General features: G+C 38.9%; 1 protein-coding gene across 7 annotated transcripts in view; it reads right to left on the minus strand.

Annotated features, from left to right (window-relative positions):
- Positions 1-25695, minus strand: part of Ncoa2 (nuclear receptor coactivator 2) — a 255666-nt gene that overhangs the window by 8007 nt on the left and 221964 nt on the right. For 6 of the 7 annotated variants that reach the window (XM_090338929.1, XM_090338932.1, XM_090338930.1 and 3 more), the window contains 11 exons: positions 21135-21345; positions 18618-18824; positions 15420-15635; positions 13226-13355; positions 9173-9338; positions 6942-7220; positions 6688-6765; positions 4535-4769; positions 3376-3553; positions 2590-2788; positions 472-561 (listed from right to left, as the gene is read on the minus strand). In XM_090338929.1, the coding sequence (XP_090195055.1) occupies positions 472-561; positions 2590-2788; positions 3376-3553; positions 4535-4769; positions 6688-6765; positions 6942-7220; positions 9173-9338; positions 13226-13355; positions 15420-15635; positions 18618-18824; positions 21135-21345 (1989 nt within the window). The remainder of the gene's footprint in view (positions 1-471; positions 562-2589; positions 2789-3375; positions 3554-4534; positions 4770-6687; positions 6766-6941; positions 7221-9172; positions 9339-13225; positions 13356-15419; positions 15636-18617; positions 18825-21134; positions 21346-25695) is intronic. The other variant, XM_090338933.1, reaches the window with a different exon arrangement.

The raw sequence follows: 25695 nt of genomic DNA on the forward strand, positions 1-25695 counted from the left end.
GAGGAAAGGGGTACAATCTGATCAGTTACTGAAAGAAAAAAAAACAATGAAGAGGAAGTAAATAAAAGTTAATTCTTAATCTTTCTAAACATTTATCATCATTCAGAAAATGTAATAAATAAAAATTTGTCCTAAGTGACTAATTCTTCCCATTTTATTTATTTTTTGATATACTATCATTTCAATGCAAAACTTAGGTCATACCATAACCTCAATTAAAATATTTATACCAGACACACGCTAAAGGAAATTAGAAGTAATTTTACATTTACCTCTGTTCTACTAGTTGATAACACATCTGCACCAATTTTGGCCTATTTTGAGGGGTTGGGGATTTAGCTCAGAGGAAGAGTACTTGCCTGGCAAGTGTAAGGCCCTGAGTTCAGTCCTCAGCTTTGCCCAAAAAAACCCCAACCCCCCAAGCCCCTTATTTTCACTTCACATTTCATATGCTCAGCTGCAGTTGCTTACCCGTGATGCATCTCCTTCCTGCTTGATCATATCCATTCCAGGCAGCTGGTTTGGGAAAAGGCTGCCTCCCCTCAGAGCAGGATCATTAACCTGAAGGCATCCAAAGCATATATGAAAAAGCTGATCACTGACCTTCCTCTTCTTTGTTTTAGAGGCAGAAAACTGAGGGAAGGGGCTGGGACTGTGGCCTAGCAGTAGAGTGCTTGTCTAGCAGCATGAAGCCTTGGATTCAATTCCTCAGTATCACATAAACAGAAAAAGCTGGGAGTGGCGCTGTGGCTCAAAGTGGTAGAGTGCTAGCCTTGACCAAAAGAAGGTCAGGGCCAGTACTTGGACTGTGAGTTCAGCCCCCCCCCCACCCCCCAGTACTGAGGAAAAGAGACCACACCAAAAAATGGTTTTATCCTGTTCTCCAGAGGAACATAAACAGTAGCTGCCTTCAAAAGCATATTTTCATTTGCATTCTGTACAGAAATCAAATTCAGAGATAATGGAAACATATTCATGCTATAATCTGTGTACTTTTAGGCTGATTCAAAGTAGATCAATAACTTAAAATAAACAGGCAAGTTATTACTTATAAGCATACCATCTTATAGTAAAGAGCTTTAATTTTCTCAAACAATTTTGCAAAATAATCATTTTATAGAATAAAAGTGCTGTAACATTTACTAATTTTTCATAAAACTAAGGTTTACTAACATTAGAATGACATAGACTACTCAAACCATAATAATCTATTCTCCCATTCTAAACTGGATTTCACAGGGATGCCAAAAACTCATTGCTGATGTCATTTAAACTTTCCATGCCTCAGTTTCTTCAAATATGAAATAAGATTCAGGGTCTTTACCACCATTTTTACTTTGAACACACTACTGAGGTTCAGTAGTTAAATAATCAGTGTTTTGGGTCCTTCAAAAAGACCTTTTGCAATACCCTGTTAAAATAACTAATTAATGGAGCTTTACCTCTTAGCCAGCCAGAGTTCTAAATTACAGGATGCCAGCTTACTATCTCTTTGTCACCTAGTGAAGCTGGTGGATGCTTAGGGACAGAATTCTTTTTTTTTGGGGGGGGGGTCAGTTGTGGGGCTTGAATTCTGGCCTCGGCATTGTTGAGCTCTTCAGCTCAAGGCTAGCGCTCTATCACTTGAGCCCCAGTATCACTTGTGGTTTTCTGGAGGTTAAAGTCTCACAGATTTTCATGCCTGGGCTGGTTCTGAACCTCGACCCTCAGATCTCAGCCTCCTGAGTAGCTGAGATTACGATGTGAGCCAGCAATTACTTCTATTAGAAAAAGGATTTGTTATTTTATTGTTATTTTATCTTTGGCTAGAGACTGTCCAGGAACCTTATACGTGCCAGTAAAGTATTTTATCATTGAGTTATATCCCAAGACCTCAAAAGAAATAGTTTTTGGATGATCTGTATTAGTCTCATTTTAAGGAAGCAGATAGTTTCGCTTGTTAAAATTTTTAAATCTGATTTTATATTTAAAATGAAAAAAAATAATTTCTTAATCTACAAACCCCAAATAAGTACAGATTTTTCAGTTTTAGAGATTCATTTAATATTATTAAATTCCTCAAGTAAAAGAAAGATATGGGGGCCAGGTATTTAGCCGAGTGGTAGAGTGCTTGTCTAGCATGCACAAAGCCCTGGGTTCAATTCCTCTGTATCACATACACAAAAAAAGTTGGATGTGGTGTTAAGGTTCAAGCAGTTGAGAAAAGCTCAAGGACAGTGCCCAGGCCCTAAATTCAAGCCCCAGGTCTGGAAAAACAAATTGGGAAGGGTAAAAACATCCAACAAGAAATGTATTCACTACCTTACATATGTAATTGTAACCTCTCTGGACATCACCCTGACAATAAAATTAAAGTTAAAAAAAAAAAAAGCCCTCATAGAAAAACCTGTTTGGCAGGAATTCCTCCATATTTATCTTACCATTAATAAGTATTTCTATTAAATTCACAAAAGTAAAAATATGGTGGAAAAAACCTTCAAAACATAGGTGGGAACTGAGGGCAAATGCTAGGAATGTGCAAAGATATAGCTGCTGCAGAATCAAGGCAGAAAGTCAGTAAACACCTAGCTGCTTCTCCCTGGTGCTCACCTGCTCGGGACCCATGGAGGACAGCCCCGACGTAGGCACGGAGGTCACTGAGGTCATGCTGATCTGTCCTGTCATCTGGTTCATGTTGCTCATGCCACCTGTGTTGGTCGCCATGGATACATTGATGTTCATATTATTATTGTACATGCTGGTGTTTGCTTGCTGCCCAAAGTGTGGTGGGGACTGTTGTGAAAACATGCTAGAACAGAGCAGAAAGATAGATGTTGGCATCTGACAGGAAACAGAGGCAGCAGTTCTGAGCACTTGTTTCGAAGACGCTTATTTACGGTGAGTTAAATGGACTGGGGATGGTGGTAGAGAGAGTATGCAACAGGTGGTAGGGGTAGTGAGGCCTACAATAGCAGAGGAAGTGCTCCAGGAGGCTGCAAGGGAGTCAAACTCTCTCTAGGTCCGGCAACACTAGGACAGTTCATACACATTTCCCACTGTCTTGGTAGCATCAGAGTGACCTTTTTCTTGTCATCATTGTCCTGATAAGGGGTGTCCCTGCCACTGCCTTCTACAGCAGTTCTATGATAAATAGGTGTAAGAGTATCTGCTCCGCCTGCTCCTTTTACCCCTAAAGGAAGGGTGTTGTGCTAAATCAGGTTTTGAAACTCTCTGGTACTTTCTTCTCTAGAAGAGTAATCTGCATTATATAGCAGTTCATTTGGTATTACCCTTCTTGAGCAAATATATTTTTAAAAAAATGCAGATAAAAAGAGAGCTAATCTATAGAAGGTTTCCTTATCATTGTATCAGAATGGCTTGACAATGTGGTGTTACCTGTTTCCACCCATGTTCCCTTGTGCCCATCCATTCATGTCTGAGGGGGCCTGATAGGCGGGGTTAGCCTGAGACTGCTGCATCAGTGGGCTCTGGGTATGCGCCATTCTGGGCGACATTAGAGGACTCTGGGGAGTCGTAGCCCCAGTGAAGCCAGGATCAGGTTGCTGACTTATTCCTTAAAAAAATAAAATAGAAATCCAGAGATTGTTAGTTTCTTTGTGGAGACTAGGGGAAAGAAAGAGAGCACTTCAAATTAAGTATACAAAGAAACTTTCACACATGATCATATGCTGATTAATTATATACACTAAAAAAATAACCCTGAGCCCAGATAAAAATACACAAAGAAAGAAAGTTACATATTACCTTTACTTCCTTAAAGAGTTAAGATGTTAGAATTTAGGTGACATAAAGTCATTACTGATTATACATACATAATTCCAACAAGGGTTAAGGAAAGACATTTTGAATATTAATATTAATGTAAGCATTTACATCTATCAAAATTTCAACTATTAACTGAATGCAACATGCACATAAATTTTAATATTTATGACATTACACGCTTGGTATCTCATCTCTTAGACTGACACTAAGAACAAATCAATATGAAGAAAACTAAGATTTTTCCAATGGTTTCCATACAGTATTTCTCTACAATTATCTCTTCATAATATATTGCACTTAAAATCTCATTTTTCAAAAGCTTTAGCATAGCTGTTATACATGTTTAATATGTTGTATTTTATCCATTGATTTGTTTGAGTCAATCTCAGAGGCATTCAAATATCAAATAGAAATATATGTGCACTGTGTTCACAGGCACTGACAAGTACAGATACACTCATACACATTCACACGCCTGACAGACAGACACATACACTCTACACATACACACTTACTTCGGTCATTCTTAAAGTAAGACCTGCACTCAGAGAAAAGGAGGTACCTGAGCTGAGAGCCTGGAAGGTACTGTGCTGGACTTGGGGACTCCTGCCAAGCCCCAACTGTCCTCCCAGGTTTCCTATCATTCCCTGGTTAGCCAGATTCATCTGGGAGCCATGCAAAGAGCTGTGAGAGAGGAGCTGTGACCCATGACTGGGGGACACTGGGGAGAAAGGACTGGTGAGAGGTGGTGGGGAGGTGAATCCAGTACCGTAGTTTGGAGGAAATGGAAACTGCTGGGCATTTGCCTGGGGAATCCGGGGATTGTTCATGGTTGCTGGTATCCCACTAGGAGCCACCATGCTTGGTGTCATATTCAATCCTTGTCCTCTCATCATCAAAGTTCGTTGTTGAACTTGCTGTTGCTGATGCATTTGTCTCTGTCGAAGATGCTGGTTCAGGATTTCCCTCTGTCTCTGGGCCAGCATCTGTGCATTAATAGGTGCCTGAATCAGGGTCGATACAGAGAAAACCAATGGAGTAGACACATATTAAAAAAGAAACCAGCAACACTGTCTCACGTATAATTACTTGGAAAATAAAATTTCATAGGAAGCAGAGACTATTCAGAATTAAGCAACTGCCGATTAAGTATGTGAGCTAATTTCTACACAATGATTTGAAAGTCTTGAAAATATCCATTTACTAATTTTGTGAGGGCACAGTAACTAAAGATTCCAAAAGAACACAGTTGTTGTATTTGTTGTTGTTGTTGTTGTGTTTTGTTTGTCAGTCCTCAGGCTTGAACTCGAGGCCTGGGCAAGGTACCTGAGTTTCTTTTGCTCAAGGCAAGAACTCTACCACTTGAGCCACAGGGCCACTTCTGGCCTCTTCTGTTTATGTGGTACTGAGGAATCAAACCCAGGCCTTCATGCGTTCAAGGCAAGCAAGCACTCTACCACAAAGCCACATTTCCAGCACTACAGTGCTTTTTTCAAGATATTGTTTTTGGGAACAGGGTCTTGCTATGTAACGTAGACTAGCTTTAAAACTCGCAAAACTCCTGTCTCCCATCTCTCAAGTGCTGTGATTACAGAGTATGCCACTGTGCCCATCAAAAGACTGGTAATTTAGAATCTGTTTAAGAAATATTCAACTCTAAAAGGAATCAAAGTCATTGTGCCAAAAAGTGATAGAGCACTCCACAAAAGGTTTTTTTTTTTTTTTTTTGGCCAGTCCTGGGCTTGAGCTCAGGGCCTGAGCACTGTCCTTGGACTTTCTCAAGGCTAGAGCTATGCCACTTGAGCCTCAGCACCACTTCCAGCTTTTTTCTATATATGTGGTACCGAGGAATCAAATCCGGGTCTTCGTGCATGCTAGGCAAGCACTTTAACCACTAGGCCAAACTCCCGGCCCTCCACAAAAGGTTTTAAGGAGAGAGAAAGAAAGGAAATACAAGACAGACAGAGTTAAGAGGGGACAGGGCAAGAGTAGGAAGGAGAGGAGGCACACATGAATGAAGGGCAAAGTACTAGTTTACGTGTCTTAAGAGGATATAGTGAAACCTTTGTCACTTGTGATGTTTATATTTGTAAGTCTACTTGTTCACTAAAATTCATTTTGTGACCCTGAAATCAGAGCTTATGGAATCATTATAGTAATACATAGGCCCAAGAATTGGCAAAGAATTTCAGATGCCCAGTGTACACACTGCCACTAAGGCTGAATGAGGCAAGGGTTTTTCTGAGTGTTAGCTTTATACTAGAAACAAGAGACTGCTGAAATAGTCCCATAATTTTCATACCAAACTGTGAAAATTTCTGTTAAAGATTCTACTGTTTAAGTGATCACTAAGCATAACAGAAAAATGCTGTCAACTGTTATGAAGTGTAAGAGATTATGATGTGCTTACATCATGGTGTTTAGGGCTCAGTTACAGTTTTACATTCAGGAGTTTAATGTTGCTGATACACTATACATACATACATATATATATATATATATATACACACACACACACATAGATACACACACACACATCTTTGAACAAAAACTCACATAAAACAAGGCTTTGTATTGACTGGCTGAGGACAGTGAGGCCACAGGCTTGTCAGATCTAAAGCCCGTGCTCCTCCCAGGGCAATATTTTAGCACTCTCTAACTCAGTACTGGCAGTAACTTTGTGTAACACAAGTAGCTTTATGCAATACTAACAATCAACTGCAAATGACAATAAAGATAGCTGTATCTAGAAGAAACTAAAAAAGTGACAGTCTAAATAGATGGAACAGAGTAAAACTAGTATGCTGATGTGGATCTCATGGCCTTTCTAGGCTGTCACCTGATTCACATTAGCAAGGAGGAAGAAGGACCAACAGAAGCTAACTGGACATAGTAAAGCAGATGGCTAGTCTGCTCTCTTACCTGTGTTGGTACTCCAGGCCTCAGAGTTAAGTTCACATTTGAAACATTGCTGATTTGATTCATAAGTGGCTGGCGATTCTAAACATAGACACATGTGAATCAATACCTTTTCTAAACAGAAAATATTTTAGCTTTAAATCACCTTTTACCAGCAACTGCCCTGGCTTACTCAGTACCTGCACACTGGACACACCACTAATCTTCCTGTGTTTCCACCACCACCCCAACACTGAGGGCCCCGCTGCAGGACAAACCTGCTGTGCTTGGAGACGGTGCTGAAGCTGTAGTCTCAGTTGATTTGGCTGGTTCTGCACAAGGCCCGTAGGCCTGAGGCCTGGTCTGGGCTGCATACGGAGTGCAGCATAACTAGGTCGCTGTCCCATGGTGTGGAAATTTGCATCTTGCATAGGAGTATAGCTGCCCTGGGCCATCTGGGCCTGAGATGCATACTGCTGTGGGAAAACAGGGGCCTTCTGCTCCAGCATGAGGTTGGAATCCTGGCTTGAGAACTGTTCTGGATCTACTGCTTGGCTCTGAGGAGAAAGCATCAAATGACAAGTAGAGAAGGAAATGAACAATGTGGGTAGGGATAGGGATAAGGATGGGGGGTGGTGGTCATGACACTGTGTATTCAGTATAGAAACATGCTCATCATGTGACTTATGAAATGGTAATCCTCTGTACAATATCTTTCTAATAAGATATATATAATAAACAAGGCTGCTAAGACCAGCACAATAAATACAAGTCTGACTTCTCTTGCTCATATATTTGAAGCTATTTACCTGTACTTATGACACAAAAGTATCATTTGCTAGATGCAACATTTTTTTCCGTGCTATATGTTTGGCAGGTTCATTTATACAAAGAAAAAAGCAGGGTTGAGATCCTGACTCTCAGTAGTACCACTCCAGGTGAAAGGGAGAAATGGGTCCCAACTATAGAATGCTTCTATTCACTCCACTAATCAGAGCCAGTCACAGACATCAGGTTCAGATAACCTCTAAAAGTGGTGTGTGTGTGTGTGTGTGTGTGTGTGTGTGTGTGTGTGTGTGTGTGTGTGTGTGTGATAACCTCTAAAAGTGGTGTGTGTGTGTATGTTTGTGCATCCATCCTGGGCCTTGAACTTAAGTCCTAGGCAGTGTATCTGAGCTTCTTTTCTTCAAGGATAGTGCTCTATCCAGCTGCACTTTTTGGCTTTTTGGTGGCTAACTGAAGATAAAAGTCTCACAGACTTTCCTACCAGAACTGGCTTTGAAAGGCAATCCTTAGATCTCAGCTTCCTCAGAACCTAGGATTATAGGCATGAACCAACAGTGCTCAGCTACTCTCAAGGACATTAAAAAATATCCTTAGACAAACCCAAGGATAAGTGTGCAGAATATTAAATCTAACTTGTACAAAAGCAAAGCCAATTAGCCATATAGGAAACAGTTAACCTCCATTCTTCTTTTTTACTTCAAGTTACCCATGTAACCCCCAGTCCTATCTTTCCATTATGCTGTTTTCAGTATGAATTGACAAGTCTGAATTCCCACTTAGTCTGTTAAATGGCGGAATCATGACAAAAGTATTTTTATGCTTCAGAGGAAGTCTATAAAACCTTCCTCACAGACCCAGTGACATGCCAGACATCTAAGATGTACACTGGACAGTGGATAGTACTTTAATAAAAGCAAAAAGAAACAAAGATGACTCATGCTGAGTGGAGAGGAAGCAGTGACAAGAGCAGGATGGGTTTTCTGGGTCACTCATCCTACAGCGAACCAGGAGGTGGTGTTTCACGGAACGTGGGTGTGTGTGGCTAGCTTTAGACAGCACTGTATATTTTTCTAAGACTGTAAGTTATTTATATCACTGCTACTGAGTTCTCACAAAGCAGAGGAAAGGTTTTTAAAAGTAACACATTAATTACCAGGAGGAGGGAAGGAAAATAAGACTGGGTAAGTTTAATTTTTCCATCTGTTTAAACACCCTCATATTACTTATGAACCCCATCTACATAAAGATCAAAATGATTAACAAGTTGTAGTCACCGCTAACTTCTGCTAGGCTAATCTGTAAAGGATTCCTCTCACCTGCAGCTGTCTATACCTGCCTACTTGTGACAGTAACTGGGATGCCACTGAGCATCCTAGCTTCCCTTCCAGGTAAAGTGTTGAGGTCATTGGGCAGAGAGGATCCTTGTACTTCCTCTGTTCTCTGCTCCTTGTGGATTCCTTCCTGCCAGCGTGTGAACATGAGGTGAGCTGTCCTTCTGTCCAACAACCCAAATCCTAGGTAAAGCTCATTCTCAGTATTTTCCTTCCTGGGCAAAAGTTTATGTGAGAGTAAAAGGAGAGATGGAGAATGAACAAACAGGGCCAGCCAGTTGGGAGACGAAAAGTATATTGTAAAACCTATTAGAGGTTATGTGCAAAGAAAGGAAAAAGTCACCTTCATGGCCATCCGAGTGTATGGACACCCTGTTGTTCTTGATGCCTACCTGGCTGACTAGTTCTGGTATTCCCAAAGCTCTATCGATTTCCTCAAGGCCATCGAAATTCCTCAAAGCCAGATAAAGCTGGTCCAGGAGGGCTCCCTCGTCACTTGGAGACTCAGCTGCAGGATGTGGACATAGCAAGTCATCTGGAGGGCTGCCAAATGGCTGTCTGCAAAGAGACAAACTTCATCTTGAGCAGATGGATAAGCTAGTTGGCTTTCAGGGTCTCTGTAATAAACTCCCATACCAATCAGAGAACAAAATGACAAGATATATTTAAATATCTACTTTATCCAGTGCCTTCCCCCCCCCTGCTTTTTTTTTTTTTCCAGTCCTGGGGCTTGAACTCAAGGCCTGGGCACTGTCCCTTAGCTCTTCAGCTCAAGGCTACCACCCTACCCTTGAGCGAAGCCCCACTTCCCTTGTTTTCTAGAGGTTAATTGGAGATAAGAGTCTCAGGTTCTTTTGTGCCCAGGCAGGCTTTGAACCTTGATCCTCAGATCTCAGCCTCAACAGTAGCTAGGATTATAGGTGTGAGCCATCATGCCAGGCCTGAGATTCTTTTTGCTCAAGGCTACCACTCTACCACTTGAACCATCGTGCCATTTCTGGCTTTTTTCTGTGTACTGGTACTGAGGAATCGAACCCAGGGTTTCATGAACGCTAGGAAAGCACTCTACCATTAGGACACGTACCCGGGCCTGTTCAATGCCTCATAGGCTATACACAAGCTTAGGAACTGTAGACATGATTTTTGTTTTCACTGTTCCCACTTTACATCTGGGAAAATGGATACTTAGCAAGGTGCAAGCATCTGCTAGAGACTCTGAAGGTGGGGTTCAAGTAAAGGCCAGTGTGAGTTCTGGTACAATAATCTGCTCCCACATAAGTGGACATCTATTTATTGTACACCAAAGGAGCGCACTGACTGATTTCACAGGATTTTCTATGGAGGCTATGATAGCCATGTGGAAAGAATGAACTTCCTTTGGCATGAAAGTTATACTTCCTTTCTTGAACTCAGCTGCAGCTAGATGAAATCTAAATAAATGCATACACAGAACTTACAAATATTTATCAAAGACCCTCAAGGTTGACCACAAAGACACACATTAGAGGGGAAAAAAGAGCAACATCACAACCAGTGGCTCAGGCCTGTAATCCTACAATCCCTGAGATTCGGGGATTGTAGTTTGAAGCTAGCCTGGGCAGGAAATCTGTGAAGGGCTCATCTCCAATTAACCATAAAAGAAGCCATATGTGTTTTAAGTAGTAGAGCAATAGCCTTATGTGAAATAGCTCAGGGATAGCCCATAGGTCCTGAGTTCAAGCTCCAGGACTGGCATACAAACAAACCCCTCTTAGCTGAGAAAAGTAATGTACAGTTGTAATCCAGTGTTCAGGAGGTAAGGGCAGGAGGATCACATGTTTTAAGCTAGTTTGGGTTACATATAAAGACCTTGTCCAGAAAAGAAAGATGCTTGCAAAACTACTATAATTTAAAACAATTCACAGGGGGAGGCAAAGTGGGAGAAAAACATGAAAAGCAGTAACAATGTTCAAGAAGTAATGTATTCACCACCTTATGAATGTAACTGTAATCCCTTATACATAATCCTGACAATAACATTTTAAAATGGCCCTTATGACAGGAGGACATGGGGCTGGAGGAAGAGTTAAGGATTCGACTCATTTTCCAAAACAAGGGGGGAATGAAGGGACCCCATTCTAGATTTCCCTTTAAAATATAGAGACCCCTTGAGACCTCTCTTCCTTACCCTATAGGCATTTCCTGTCTTCATGACAAGGAAGTACTTGACTCAAGCTGGGGGCTGTAAATTCCCTGATAACAGAGCTCAGATTACAAAAGCAGCTTAACCAAGGTTCCTCCCCCACCCTACCCCCTTCACCTGCCAGGAAACTCCCTCCCTTTCCTGTGTCTTCAGCACACTGCTCCAGAAGCCTGCAGAGATAATAGGTCAGCTCAAACAGCAAAGGTGTCAGTGGTTGCCCCAGCCATGGAGATTCTACTGGACACCTGTGTATGGCCAAGCCCACCCACATGGCTGGTGGCCTATAAAAGTCGCCAGTAAGATTAGGCAGGGTCGCTCTCTCACTCACATCTTAGAGATGGCCCTGACCGGTCAGTATGATTCTCATACAGGTCAGTATGATTCTCGATGCAAGGCACGGAATAAAACTGTTTAACTTCCAAAAAAAATTCACAAATTAAAGGAGCTATTTATTTTTTATTGTATTTTATTGTTTAGATAATGTATAAAGGGGTTACAGTTATATTCATCAGGTAATGTGTACATTACTTCTTGATCCTTAATACCCCTTCACTCTTTGTATTTGTGGTGCTAGGGCTAGATTCTAGGTCTCTCACACGCCAAGCATATGCACAATTGCTGTGTTCCACCCCAGCAGAAACCTGTATTTTCTTTTTCTTTGTGTTAGTGCTGGGGCTTGGACTCAGGGCCTGGGCACTACTGCTCATCTTTTTCACTCAAGGCTAGAATCAGAACAACATAACCTGTTGTTCTATTATGTATTGGTACATTCTGTGGTTCCAGCTACTTGGGAGATATAGGTAGAATGGCTGGCCTGAGCAAAATGAGTTAAGGTAACTAAAGCCAAAATAGCTAGGGGCTTGACTGAAGTGGTAAAATGCTTGCATAGCAAGCACAAAGCTTTGAGTTCAAATCCTAGTACCAGCAAAATAAACACAAATTCTCCATGAATCTATAGAGAAATAAAATTCAACATAAATCAAATACAAAGCAGAATGAATACATAACTCCATTCCTAGACATGCAGTGACCTTACAATGCAGCAAAGCCAAAAGACATTTCAGAGACAATTAAAAGCGCGACATAGTAATGGATGTCTAGGTTTGAGGCTACTCAGTGAAAAAAAGGCAGCAAGACTCCCATTTCAACCAACAAACTGGCCATGATGGCACATATGTGTTAAATCAGCTATGATGTAGGCATAAGTGAGGTAGAAGGATCTTAGTCTGAGGATAGCCTTGGGCAAAAAGCATTAGGCTGCCACGGCATGGCTCAAGCCTGTAATCCTAGCTACTCAGGAGGTTGAGGATGAAGGTTCAAAGCCAGCCTAGGCACTAAAGAATGAGAAACTCTTATCTCCAATTAATCACTAGAAAATGGGAAATGGAGGCTTGGCTCAAGGGTAGAGTGGTAGCTTTGAGCTGAAGAGCTCAAGGACAGCACCTAGGCCCAGAGTTCAAGCTCCATGACCCTTTTACCCACCCCGCCTCACCCTGCGCCCCCCCCCCAAAAAAAAAAAGCACAAGGCTCTGTCTGAAAAAATAAATAAAAAAAAATGGCTGTGAGCATGGCTCAAGTGATAGAATACTGAGTGTGGATAGTGACTCCTAGTTTAAACTAATGAACCTTAAAGGAAAAAAAAAAAGTGAAAAGCAATTAGAAAAGAAACAAGTATGCTTAGAAAATCAGAACAAAAACTCAACTAAACTTGATCATCTACTACTGTACTTTCTCAAAATCTTTTTCAAAAGGTTAATGAAAAAAAATCTTGTTTTTCAGAGGTTGGTATTTAAGATCCTTCATAAATCTACTACAAATCTACTGGTAAACTGTATTATAACCATTCTTTGTTGTTTCATTGTGTTAAAAATACAGTTTATATAAAACAATGATTTTCTATTACTCTAAACACACTGCATTGCTTCTGGGTCCCTGCAATGCTGCTCCTTTGCCAACTTCACTGGCCCTTTTACTGACCTATTGTCTCTGCCTCTAAAATTGAACTTTTTTTTTTCCTGTCACCTTCCTTCATGGCATACTTGGATGAGCTTTAGAAACACACAGATCTTATTTTCCAATTTAACTGCAGGTTGTTTAGAAAGCATGGCTCTTTTAGACTTTGGCTTTCTCTTACATAATCTGGTCTGAATGCATGAACACTTGCCAGGTACCAACTATTCAGAATGAATTCACTTCAAGCAAAACTATGACAAGACATACAAAACTCACAATCACTTTTCTGTCTTGGCTCTCCTGCACTCACCTGTTCTGGCTGGCAAAAGATGCCTGGTCAATAGGTAGGATGCTCTCAGGCCACGGGGCAGTCTGATTGGGAGGAGCTTGTTGTTGGCTATACTGAGCTCCGCCCATGTTCATCTCTAATTCAGATGGACCTAAAAGGGAAGAGGAAAGACACTTCAAATCTTACACCTTGTAATCAAGGTAGTCTCTTATTTCTGCTGTGTTATAATAAAAAGAAATTCTGATATATAGAAAATGGAAACTACAGAAGTAGTAATTATCTAGGTGAAAAAAGAAGATAAAATTCTGGTTTGAAGTAGATATGACATTTAATAGCATCCACTGTAGGAGATGTCTAAATTAATAGTAACACCAGAACCCCCCACATTTCTAAACCCTTTGTCCATATGTGTTGTATCTTACTGTATCTCTCAGAAGAAGTCACAAAATATCCCGACCATATGTTAACATACTCAAGAGTTTTTAAATGAAAAATGTAAAAAGAAACCCCAATCCTCTGCTAGCATTGTTTTGCATTTTTTTAAAAATAAATTGCTTGGATATCTGGATTCACAGGAGAGAAGAAGCCCTTCTATACCAGCTGTGCTAACAGTCACCAACATGGAACTTCTGGAAAACTCCAGTGACTGCTTGAAGGAGGAGTAAAGCAAAGAAGGCACACTGTATCTGAGTATTAGCATGAAGGCAGTTGGGTCTTGCAGATATTTTGAAACTGTGCTGTTCTAGACTATCTGTACCTAAATGTTTGCTAATTGCACTTCAATTAATTCTCCTACAAGAGTAAGGGCCAAGGGGATGGGAGCAGCCCAGTCATATAGCTAAGGGACTTTTTCTTTTAAAATATGGGGTGGGACTTCATTAGGTACTCCAGAACTTGCAATACTTCTATGGCCTGCCTTAGTCTCCCAAGTACCAGGAGTATGTGTGACCAGATCTGGCTAATAAAAGCATTTAAATTATATTACCATTACCTCTAGACCTTTCTCTCACACAGCAATCTTCTGTTCAGTTCATTTCTTTTTGGGGCTTATTAAAAACAGAGAAATCCAACTATACAGAAAAGGCCCATGTTCTTCAGTAAAGATAGAATAAATTAAGTTTCTTGATATAACGAACTTTTTATTTTTACTATGATCTTTGATAACTATTCTAAAAAACATCTATTTCACATAGATATCTTGCTATTTTCAGCACATTTTATGCAACTCTTATATAATACAAATTTGGGAACCATTAATTTGAGTATATTTAGTATATAAAGGCAATACAATACACTAAAATATGCTGAGGAATTATGTAACTAGATTTAAAAAAAACTAATGACAAGAAGAAAATTCTGTTGTCAAAATCAGCTTAGTATGTCTCTATGAATAGTTTAGCTATTATCTAAGATAGGGAAAAAATGTAAACATTGACTTACCTAAATTATGCTAATGTATAACAGGAAGGTAAATATGTCAGTGATTAAGAAATATAGTTTAAGTAGGAGTTGCATAGACCATTAATTTTAGCACAGCAACTTTATTGAGATAATTTACATGCTACATCTTTCAGATTGAAAGTGTATGATCCCATGGGTTTTAGTATGTACAGAGTTGCTCAACTATGATCATAATTAATTTTAGAGTACTTTCATTCTCAAAAAAAAACAAACACCTTGGCATCCAACTATTATCCCTACTTTTTGTATTTGTCTAGACTGGATAGTTCATATAGATTGTGCTATGTAATATATCAGACCATTAATTTTAATATCATGTAAAGTATCTAAGTTGAAGTCCAGTGATCCCAACATTATGTGCAATGTTTATGAACCCTGGGCCCTTCAGTGAGGATCTGAGAGAGTGAAATTTAACAGCCTGGGTGGCAGTCCCGCAACCCTCATTTGCTATCCTACCCTGAGAAGTTTCTGATGATTGTGTAGTTGGAAACTGGCTGTACTTCTCAATGAAAATCATATATACCTAACACACATAGTGTAACATTCTAATCTATTCCTCAAGGTTAAAATTAGGTGAATTAATAAAAAATAAATAACATAAAGGCAGTTTTCTTACATATCTAGAAAATGTGAACAGTAACTAGGAAAATTCCACTTATGGCTGCTTCACGGAACTACCTGGACTGTAATCCAAGTCTAAAAAACCTTAATAGTCAAAGCCTCCCTAGGAAAGAATAAATCTGCACTGCCTTACCTATATTCATGACCTGAGACTGAAGCATCTGTCTTTGGCCAGGCTGGTTGTTGGGTCGCATGGGGATATTGGCTGTTGGGTTCCGAATCATACCTCCTTGGATTGGCCGGTTCATAGCACTGGTGGTAGCAGCACAGGTGACTCTCACAGGTGAACTCTGAGGTGCCCACTCCCCAGATGGCATGGTGGGCCGGGAAGCACTGCTACCAATCATTCCTGCATGCAAGGCAAAGGAAGCTGAGAAATGCACACACATATGCTGCAAACATAGTTAGCATAGACAGCTTATAATTTTATTCTTTCCAAGACAATCATTTTGTAACCCACAACCCAGTAGCTAACGCCCTCACTGCTGCAGACATAGGCCCTCAGCTAAGAAATAAGAAGTGGCAATTACTACAAAGTTTTCACAACATGGGCCTGCCACTCTTTTCTAGTTCAGAGAAGCTGTTAAAAGTGTTCCCATATGTACTTAAAGAGACAGGTGCTGTGGCGGGTGGATAACCCCAACTTCCTTCCTCAGGAAGTGAATCACATTAGCTGCTACACGCGTCAATGCTTCGCTTTCCAAAAGGGAAGTGAGGCTAAGAGGAACAAGGTAAAAACTGATAATCAATATCCTGATCATAAACCCAAGTTATGGAGAACCTTTCAAAAAGCCTATGCAAGGCTTCTAAATCTTCACATCCTTTTCAGAGTACTAGAATTTGGCAAGCTTCAAAACTTGCCAGGCATAGCCTTTAAGTAAGGAAGAAATTAAAGGACTTTTCTACTTTACTATAGTTCTTCCTAAGACAAAGGAACTCTTACTAATTCAGTATTCTGGAGCACAATATTCCTAACACTACAGATCTAGATGGAGCAGGACAGACTTAGGAAAATCCTTTTTCACTTAAGATTTTAGCAGTTATGTGACCACATATAGAGAGCGATGTGAGCAAAACACTACCAGATAGGATCCTGGCCTGGTGCCTAGGATGCTGACAAAGGTTCGTATTCGCCAGGACTTGAACTTCTGAAGGGAAAAAGCCACCAGTGGTGAAGCTTTCTTTTGAAATGTTTAATTGTGGATGTTGAAAAATCTTTGCTTTCAAACTCATGGCCTGCTGTCATGTACTTTAATGTGACAAACAATTAAAAATGGGGTATGTTTAAAAGTGGAGAGAATATGGATTGAAGCCATTTCTTCACTTGTGAAATGAGACATGTGCTGAGAAAAATAAGTGTAAAGAGTAATTAGACTTAAAATGTGGAACAATATTAATAAAACACTTTAAAACAATTTTAAGTTTTGAATTATACAGATATATGTTATTAAAAAAAGGCCTACCTAGATAGTATGCCAAGATAATAGAAAGGCTAGAAGGTATAAGGGAAGAGTGTCCATAATTCACTAAATGTAGTGTAATGAGAACCTGGGTAGTTCCACGTTAGCCTGCTTTTGGGAACAGCACGAGGACAATAAACACCTGCAGTAGCCTGGCCACCACTCATTTCTAGATTGGCCACATTTAAATATAGGCATATTGCCAAATTCCTTTGTCAGATTTATACAACTCAAAAGTGTTTGCATTGTGCTAATTAAAAAACCTGATAAATATGGTCTCTTTTTGTAACATTTTCAACAAGTTCACATTCCATTTATTTAAATCAGTATTTGATTAATCTTAAAAGCAGCAAAGTGCCTTGCATTTATAAACTGCTATGTTGAAGTGAAACTCTTTGTTCAACTACTTAAATAAAAAATAGCAAAGTGAATATGATGGTTTCTACAAATACATAAATTAATGAAGTGGTTAGTGCCTGGAATATATTTAAGGCAATCAATAAATGTTTGTTGATGAATTCTCTCTTTTTTTTTTGGCCAGTCATGGGGCTTGAACTCAGGGCCTGATTACTGTCCTTGGACTTGTTCTCAAGGCTAGAGCTCTACCATTTGAGCCACAGCACCACTTTCAACTTTTTGCTATATATGTGGTACTGAGGAATTGAATCTGGGTCTTTGTGTATGCTAGGCATGCACTCTACCAATAGGCCAAACTCCCGGTCGGATGAACTATTAATATAGCACAATTCATGCTTCCCATGAATTGTTTTAACTAGTAATTTAAAATTAAAATACCATTATTCTCCCTTAAATGAAACTCTTATATTCAGTCAACTAAATGGCTGATGTATAGGGATTACGACTAAACTAAAAAATAAACTACCAGGAAAATATCCACAACTGTTAAGTTCTTTTTAGAATACCTATTTCCTTCTATGCCTTCATGCTGAATATCTCATTGAGACAAAGGAAGAAAGGCACAGAATGTGAGCAGGTCTTAATAAAAAAGTTCAGTAGTCTCCCGTATTCATACAGATGTTGGAGTGTGCAGGAGGTCATCGCAGCAGCAATCATTGCTTACCATGACCACATACTTGGACTGGGGGCACTTTGGGACCATGGCATCTGCCACAACAGGGACTAGTACTTAGGAAATAGGGGCGGGCAATTTAGCAGACTCTCGAAAATTATAGCAGGTTAAGATCCAATAGGAAGTTTGCTGCATCTCCAGAACTGAAGCTCTGGGTCTGAATGTTATTATTAGGCTATGATTATTATTATTAGGAAATGATTAAGGTTCTTTATTTCCTCCAGGTAGAGCCTTACATTACTCTGATGCCCAGGCTTGCCTTAACTTTATGGTTGAAATCATCTGTCTGCCTGAGCCTTCTTAGTGGTTGGGACATTAGAAATGTACTACCAAGCCTGGCTAAAGTTTTTTTACCTTTTATTAATATTCTTTTTTTCTGAATGAGAACTTGATCATTTATAAGTATGAAAGGGCCTGTTCAATTTTAAACTTTTATTTTTCCAAACACAAATTGCTAATAAAAAGTTTTTTTGGGTATCAACAAATTACCAATGGAATCTAGTAATCACCAACTTATGTTATAGATACCTGACCAGAGTTATCAGAAGTAAAATGAGATTAGGCTGAAGGATTACTTTTCAAAAACCCCATTAGAGTAACAATCACAGAATGGTTAACTTACTAGAATGGTTTCCACTCTCACACTGAGAATCTGTAGGATATTTTAAATTTTACATATTAGCTTCTAAACAGTTTGCTGGCAACATTCTACTAGTTTGATATGGATGAAAACATTCAGTTAATAACCCACCAATAAAGTAACAGTGCAATTGCCCCTTACCTGTGCTACTATTCCCTAAGTTTCCTTGGTTTCCTATCATCCCTTGGTTACCCATCATTCCTGGCTGAGGTATCACTGAGTAAGGGCTATTGTTTCTGATTGGTGGGAAAGGTCCAGCACCAGTTGGGCTTTGCAATGTGATGTCAAGTGGTAAATTCTGGTTTGGCAATAACCTGCCCAGTTGCCCTGGTCGTGGGTTATTAAAAGCTAAGGAGAAAACAAATGAAAACTGAAGGTTAATATAGGATAATGGAAGAGAGTATTAACAGTAGTATGTTTAGGGAAAAAAATGTTATCTGCAAAATAACAAAGATGCTTACCAGGGACCAACTTCCTACAGAGAGACAAATTTCACAAATATATGCAGTGACAAAATGTAGATATGTGATCTAATCAGTTTTCTAATTTTTGATGAGCTTGCAAATATAAAAATAAAAAACACGTGTATTATTTACACTTTTCTTCCAATTTCCAGTTTTAATATTGAACTGCATAAGAAAATGATTAATATGCTTTTTCCCCTTCCATGCTAGGTTCAAACCTAGGAGTAGTGCCTTTTTGAGGGGTATGGTGTTTAGATGACATCTCTCTGTGTCAATCAAGCTGGCCTCAAATTTAACAATCTTCCTTAGTCTACTGGGTTAGAATATAATTGCCTTTCTTTTTTTTTTGGTGTTAGTAGTGGGACTTGAAATCAGAGTCTGGGTGCTATCGATGAGCTTTTTTGCTCAAGGATAGTGTTTTATCATTTGAGTCAGAACTCCAGTTTCAGTATTTTTAGTGGCTAACTGGAAATAAGTGTCTCATGAACTTTCCTGCCTGGGCTGGCATTCAACCATGATTCTCAGAGCTCAATCTCCTGAGTAGCCAGAATGATAGGCATAAGCCATTTGAACCTAGCCTTCGAGTATAATTTCCTAGGATTAAAAGAGGATATTCTCATTGGAAGATAAAATCCTTAAGTAAAAAGTGTGTTATCTGAAGCAGTACTAATCTGAAGGTTATTACTTTAAGTATAGCTTCTTTAAGTTCTGGACATATTTAACAGAAAGTTCTTGTGCACTAACGACACTAATTTCACATGAACAATCTGCAAAGTGGTAGCTGTTATATTTTAACTTTGAGTCAATTCATTAAACAATACCAAGTATTTAATCTTTTCTAGGTTATATAAACAGTCAAAAATCGTAAGAAAAAAATAATTTCTTGCTAACCCACAGGAGAGATAAAATACTTGGAAGAATTAAGGCTATAAATGGAAATGATGCATGCATTCTGCCAAGACTTACTGAGGGCTTACTATGTGGTGAATCCTATTAGGAGATACAGACAGAAGGGGAGCTATGAGCCTCCATCCAACTCTTCATTGTCTCTCATAGCAGAAACTATTCAATGAGTTTTGTTTTCACTTTTCAATTCTTTGACTCGGTAATGTCACCAGTCCATAATTAATTTTCTACTCCTCAAGGAACAGGCAAATTTGAAAGACAACAAATAAAAATATTTTTTTTCCTTTTCTTTCCCTACTTTTAGATTGGTCATTGAATCATTTTAGAAAAAATATAGTAATTCTTGGTTTGTGGTGTGAAACAAATGCCAGGCATCAGCGAAACCAGTTCTGTGTGTGTGCACACACATGTGTGCCTGCATGTGCATGCCTGTGCACACACAGGATTTAAACTCTGGGACTAATACTTTCACTTGGCTCTTTTGCCCAAGGCTGGCAGTCTTACTACTTAAGCCACACATCCATGTCTTGTTTTTTGCTGGTTAAATGGATATTAGGATCTTATGAACTTTTCTGCCCACATTGGCTTTGAACTGTGATCCTCAAATCTCAGTCTCCTGTGTAACTAGGATTATAGGTGGTCAAATCATTACAGAAAAGAGCTATGTTGTTCACCAACAAATGAGGTTATCTTTCTATTAGTTATGATCTGGCTACAGAAAAAAAATTCCCATTCAAAACCATCAGATATTAGGTTTTATGTAAGTGAATAGTTTTTAATAATTACTTTTAAAAGTTTTAAACAAATAGTAAAATATATTGTATAAAATGAATTAAACTTAAAGAAGCTATATGACAAAATTGTAAGTAAAAAGTATTTTGAGACATATTTTTCCCTCCCCCAAACCCCTCTTGATTTTAGTTTTTGAGAGTCTCTCTTGGCCTTGTACAGCTGGTCTCAAATTTATAATCCTTCTGCTTCTGTTTTAATAGAGTTAAAATCTACTTTAAAGTTTCTATTGGAAGGCAATGAAGGGAGTTGTGACAATCAGCCGAGGAACTTTATCAGTAGTCAGGCTTGCAACCTGGATCACACTATCCTACAGAGAACATCAGGGAGCCATACTTACCAGAATGTGTTCTGAACAGTTTTTGGAAAATTTGAGACAGTAGATGGTGCTACTTGATCACAAAACCCTTGATGTGACTAAGCTGTTTGTGTCAGACTTTACATTGAATAGAGATTACATGGGAATTTCTTGGCAAACCCAGCAATATCTCATACTCACTGCTCTGTGAAATTCGCAATGCTGTTTTCTGGGCTCCAACAGGAGTAACAGGGCTGTTTTCAGCTGTGAGTTGCATGAGGTCATTGATGATGGCTTGCTTGTCAACTGATCCAGCAGGGGCGCCAGGCCTCGTGTCTGGGAAAAGCTGTGGTAATTGACTATTCTGTAAATCATCCAAAATCTCCTCCAAGTTGTCCAGCTCACTGCCAGGCTGCAGTCAACAGACAGAAGAGTTGATCTTGGCACACTCCACGAGTAGGCTCTGTAGGCCCATTACCAATTACATACCTACCTGAGGCACCACAGTCAAACCAAAACTGCATACAAATTTCAGGCTTAACAGCTGACCAATCATAAGGGAAAGTAATTCAATCTTAGTCCTAAACTCCCTCATTTAAAAGACATGGCTAAAGTAGAAAGCTCTTCTTACTACTTGATTCATTGGCGATTTGTAAACTCTTTTATGCCTATCATTCAAATAATTATGAATATGTATATTTCCAATTAATTTGAGTATACTATGGCTTACAGTTCAAGTCTAGGTTTTGTTAAGTTTCCCTAAGAGATAGTGGTAGTAGGGCCCACGAGTTTGGCCTATTGGTAGAGTGCTTGCCTAGCATGCATGAAGACCCAGGTTCGATTCCTTGGTACAATATACATAGAAAAGCTGGAAGTGGTGGTGCTGTGGCTCAAGTGGCTGAATGCTAGCCTTGAGAAAGCCCAAGCCCTGAGTTCAAGCCCCAGGGCTTACAATAAATAAATAGTGGTAATATAAAAAGTGGTATAAAATGTGATCCAAATAGCAAATGTGCATTTCCTTGTAGGATGTTTCCTCCATAGAAGTAGGATAGCTGGAAGTAGGGATGGGTGCAAAACACTGCCTTTTCAATTTGAGTGCTGCTTTTTCTCTTTACACTCTTGATGTCAAATGACAATGGCTTTTGCAGTCATTAATCAGACTAGGTAACAAAATATAGGAAAGTGTTGGGTCCCAAAACATGATGTAACTTCATTTTTACAGAAGCCACAGTAACTCTATGGTTCTTTCTTTCCCTTTAAGGTCAATGTAAGTGAAGAGTATTAAGATGATAAGGTATCCCTGTTATTTTATATCTAGGATTTTTCTTCTTCCATAAAGCTAAATTGGTTTCATAGATATTCTCTTAAGTGGAATCTAATTTATGTATCGGCATTTAAAATTCGGTATTTTAATAGAAAGTGGCCAAGCTAGATGTTGGGATTACTTTCCAGTATCTTCTGGTTAGATATAGTTCTAGTTAGAAAGATTTGACTAAAACAACATTTTCTTTCTTTTCAGAGATAACTTAGCTTGGCAGTAAACTTGGTTGAAAACAATTTCCCAAGGTATTCCTAATATACTGTTAGAGAAACTTGAAAGGCCATTTTCTTGTCATCCATTACCATTGGAAGAATGAGATATCTCTATGGAATAGTTATATCTAGATAAGGATTAAGTTCCAAAGTTAGCATCCTAAAGTAGAGACAAAAACAATCCTTAAAGCACCATAGGAAGGCCTGGTACTTCAAACTTCTCCAGGTTTTATGGCTTCTTTGAGCAGAGTTCTAAACAACATAGTTTAGGTATGGGTGGGAGTGTCAGAGAAAACTAAAGACAGGAAAATCCACATCATTCATGTCACTGTCACACTACTAGAACATATGTAACTGAGTTGACTTGTGAGCAAAAGTGACATTATTTTAACAACCACTGATGACCACATTTTTTTCTGAATACATAAACTGACCTTGTATACCTTAAATGCACATGTATTGGGAATTCATTATAAAGCTATTTTTACCAAGTTTTGAGGAATGCATGTAGAAGTCAACACTTCCCATATAAACATTTTGCACTGCAAGGATAGTTTTACAATACAGTTATGGGCACTCAATCAATAAGATTAATTTCCTTAATCATATTAAAACACGATTTAATTTTTTCCCCTACTATGATCTGCTAAATAAGTTTCTTATAGAAATTCCTGTAATTTCCATTGATTTTTTTTCAGAAAATGTTCCAAAAATTTATGTGTAGATACCTATAGTTTAGTCATGTAAATACAAGACCAGAAATGGGTTCTGATAAGCTATGAAGTATTCCTTTGCTCCATTAAACCAATTTTCTTTACAATATGCCTTGTGTGGAGAATTTTTTAAGAATGGGTCTTAAGGTTCAATGGGGGCAGCAGCAGTAAGTAATAAACTGCCCTTGGAAAAAAGCTTTATAGATTGCCTGTAGTGATACAATCCAAAATAAGTAAGCTCAATAACAAGAACATAATTATGTTATTTTTCTTTTTTTCCCTTCCCCCATTCCTTCTGTTACTTTTCTTAGTAGGTGTATTTATTTATACTTGTTTCCAACACTGATTTTTTTTTTTTGGCCAGTCCTAGGGCTTGAACTCAGGGCCTTAGAACTGTGTATGGGCTTCCTCAAGGCTAGTGGTCCGCCACTTGAGCCACAGCACAACTTCTGGCTTTTTCTATCTTGTGGTACTGAGGAATCCAGCCCTGGTCTTCATGCATGCTAGGCAAACCCTGTACCCACTAAGCCAAACTCTCAGCCCCTGAAATATCTCTTTAAAAAAAAGTTTAGGGCTGGGAGTTTGGCCTAGTGGTAGAGTGCTTGCCTAGCATGCACGCAGGACCAGGTTCGATTCCTCAGTACCATATACATAAAAAAAAAAAAAAAATGCCAGAAGTGGTGCTGTGGCTCAAGCAGTAGAGATCTAGCTGTGAGAAAAGTCCAAGGACAGTGCTCAGGCCCTAAGTTCAAGCCCCATAACTGGCAACAACAACAACAAAAAGTTTAAGCAGGTCACAGCGCTCACACCTGTAATCCTAGCTACTCAGGAGGCTGAGATCTTAGGATCATTGTTCAAGGCCAGCCCCAGCCCTCACGCTGAAGAATGAGAGACTCTTATCTCCAATTAACCAGTAAGAGATGGGGGAACTGGAGCTGTGGCTCAAGGGGGAGGGTGGGAGCTTTGAGCTGAAGAGCTCAGGGACTGTGCCCAGGCTGAGTGCAAGCCCTATGACACCCTCACTCCCACCGAAAAAAAGCTTTATATTATAAACTATATACAGTCTGGGTCTAGATCTCATCCTTTCTTTTTATTGCCTTTTCTTTCCCACCAAGAAAATAATAATGTAAACCATCTCAGCACAACAATGATATAACAGTGTAAAGAATTCTCATGATGGGATCCACAGAACTTCCTTTATAATCTATGTCTAAAACAATGTACATATGTAATGTGTTACTCATATAAGCGGTGTTTGACAAGTTTCCTTTGAAATGGGCACAGAAAGCATGTTTTGTACATACATGTATTAAAATATATTTGGATGATTTAAATAAACTTATTTTACAACTTTTCTTTTTGCCAGTCCTGGGACTTGAACTCAGGGCCTGATCATTGTCCTGGGGATTTCTCAAGGCTAGTACTCTACCACTGGAGCCACAGCACCACTTGCAGCTTTTACTGTGTACATAGTACCAAGGAAATCAAACCCAGGGCTTCATGTATGCTAGGCAAGCACTCTACCACTTGGCCACAGTCCCAGCCAGTAAGTTTATTTTCCTCCATCTATTTTATTTCTTCTTATAGTATGGAGATTACTTGAGTCTTTTATGCATGCTAAGCCAAACTATAATCCAGCCTTAACTTTGGAATATCTATACTTTTTAGGTTGGTTAACAATAAACTTTAATCACTCGAGCACTACTGACTATATTCATGTAAGTTCTAGAAAAGACGAATTTGTAATAGTTTTTGGTAACATTTCTTTTATAATTTTGTTTAAGTTTTAATTGTCATCACAAGTTCTTCTAGTCCCTATCCACTTTGTTAGGTACAATTTCTTTGCAAGACAGAAAGATTAATGCCTTCCTTTAAAATGCTTTGCCAAGATACTTGAAAGTTTTGCTTAGGCATCTATTTGAAGGCTCAAATTAGCCACATCAATTCGAGTACTTAGCTTAAACTATTTCAGGCAGAAAATGAGTCAGATTTTTATAAAAGTTCTACAAAATGAAAAATAAGAGTTGATTTCATTTTCATTTTTCTACTTTCATCATTTATGTGTAAGTCAACTTGTTCTCCTCTCCAAGGGAAAGGGGGTAAAGAAAACATGCATTTTAATAATGTAAGCATTGTAATAGGTTACAAATCATCTTTTCAAAATATATTAAATAAAAGGTATAATTTCAGTACATCTGTCTAATTTTCTAAAATAAGAAAGAAAAACTAAGTCTACCACATTTGAAGGGAAATTTTTCAGGAAATTAAAATGTGGTCTGCTTTTCTAAAGGAGTCAAAATGCCAAGAAACAATTTCTAAAGCCCCGCGCTTAGTATTTTAGTAGCATTTGGAAGAATCTAAGAGTTTCATTTGGTTAGGAGTCAACCATGCACCACTGTATAAAGAAGCAAAGGACTTAAGTCAGTAAGCATACTGGAAATTTTTCTGTCATTGTTTTTAACTCTTGTTGGTCAAGAAATGACACAGAAATATATCTTGTTTAAATACTCTACCCA

Source organism: Megascapheus bottae, chromosome 9, assembly GCF_031878675.1.
Source record: "Megascapheus bottae isolate mThoBot1 chromosome 9, mThoBot2.hap1, whole genome shotgun sequence".
Lineage (NCBI taxonomy): Eukaryota > Metazoa > Chordata > Mammalia > Rodentia > Geomyidae > Megascapheus > Megascapheus bottae.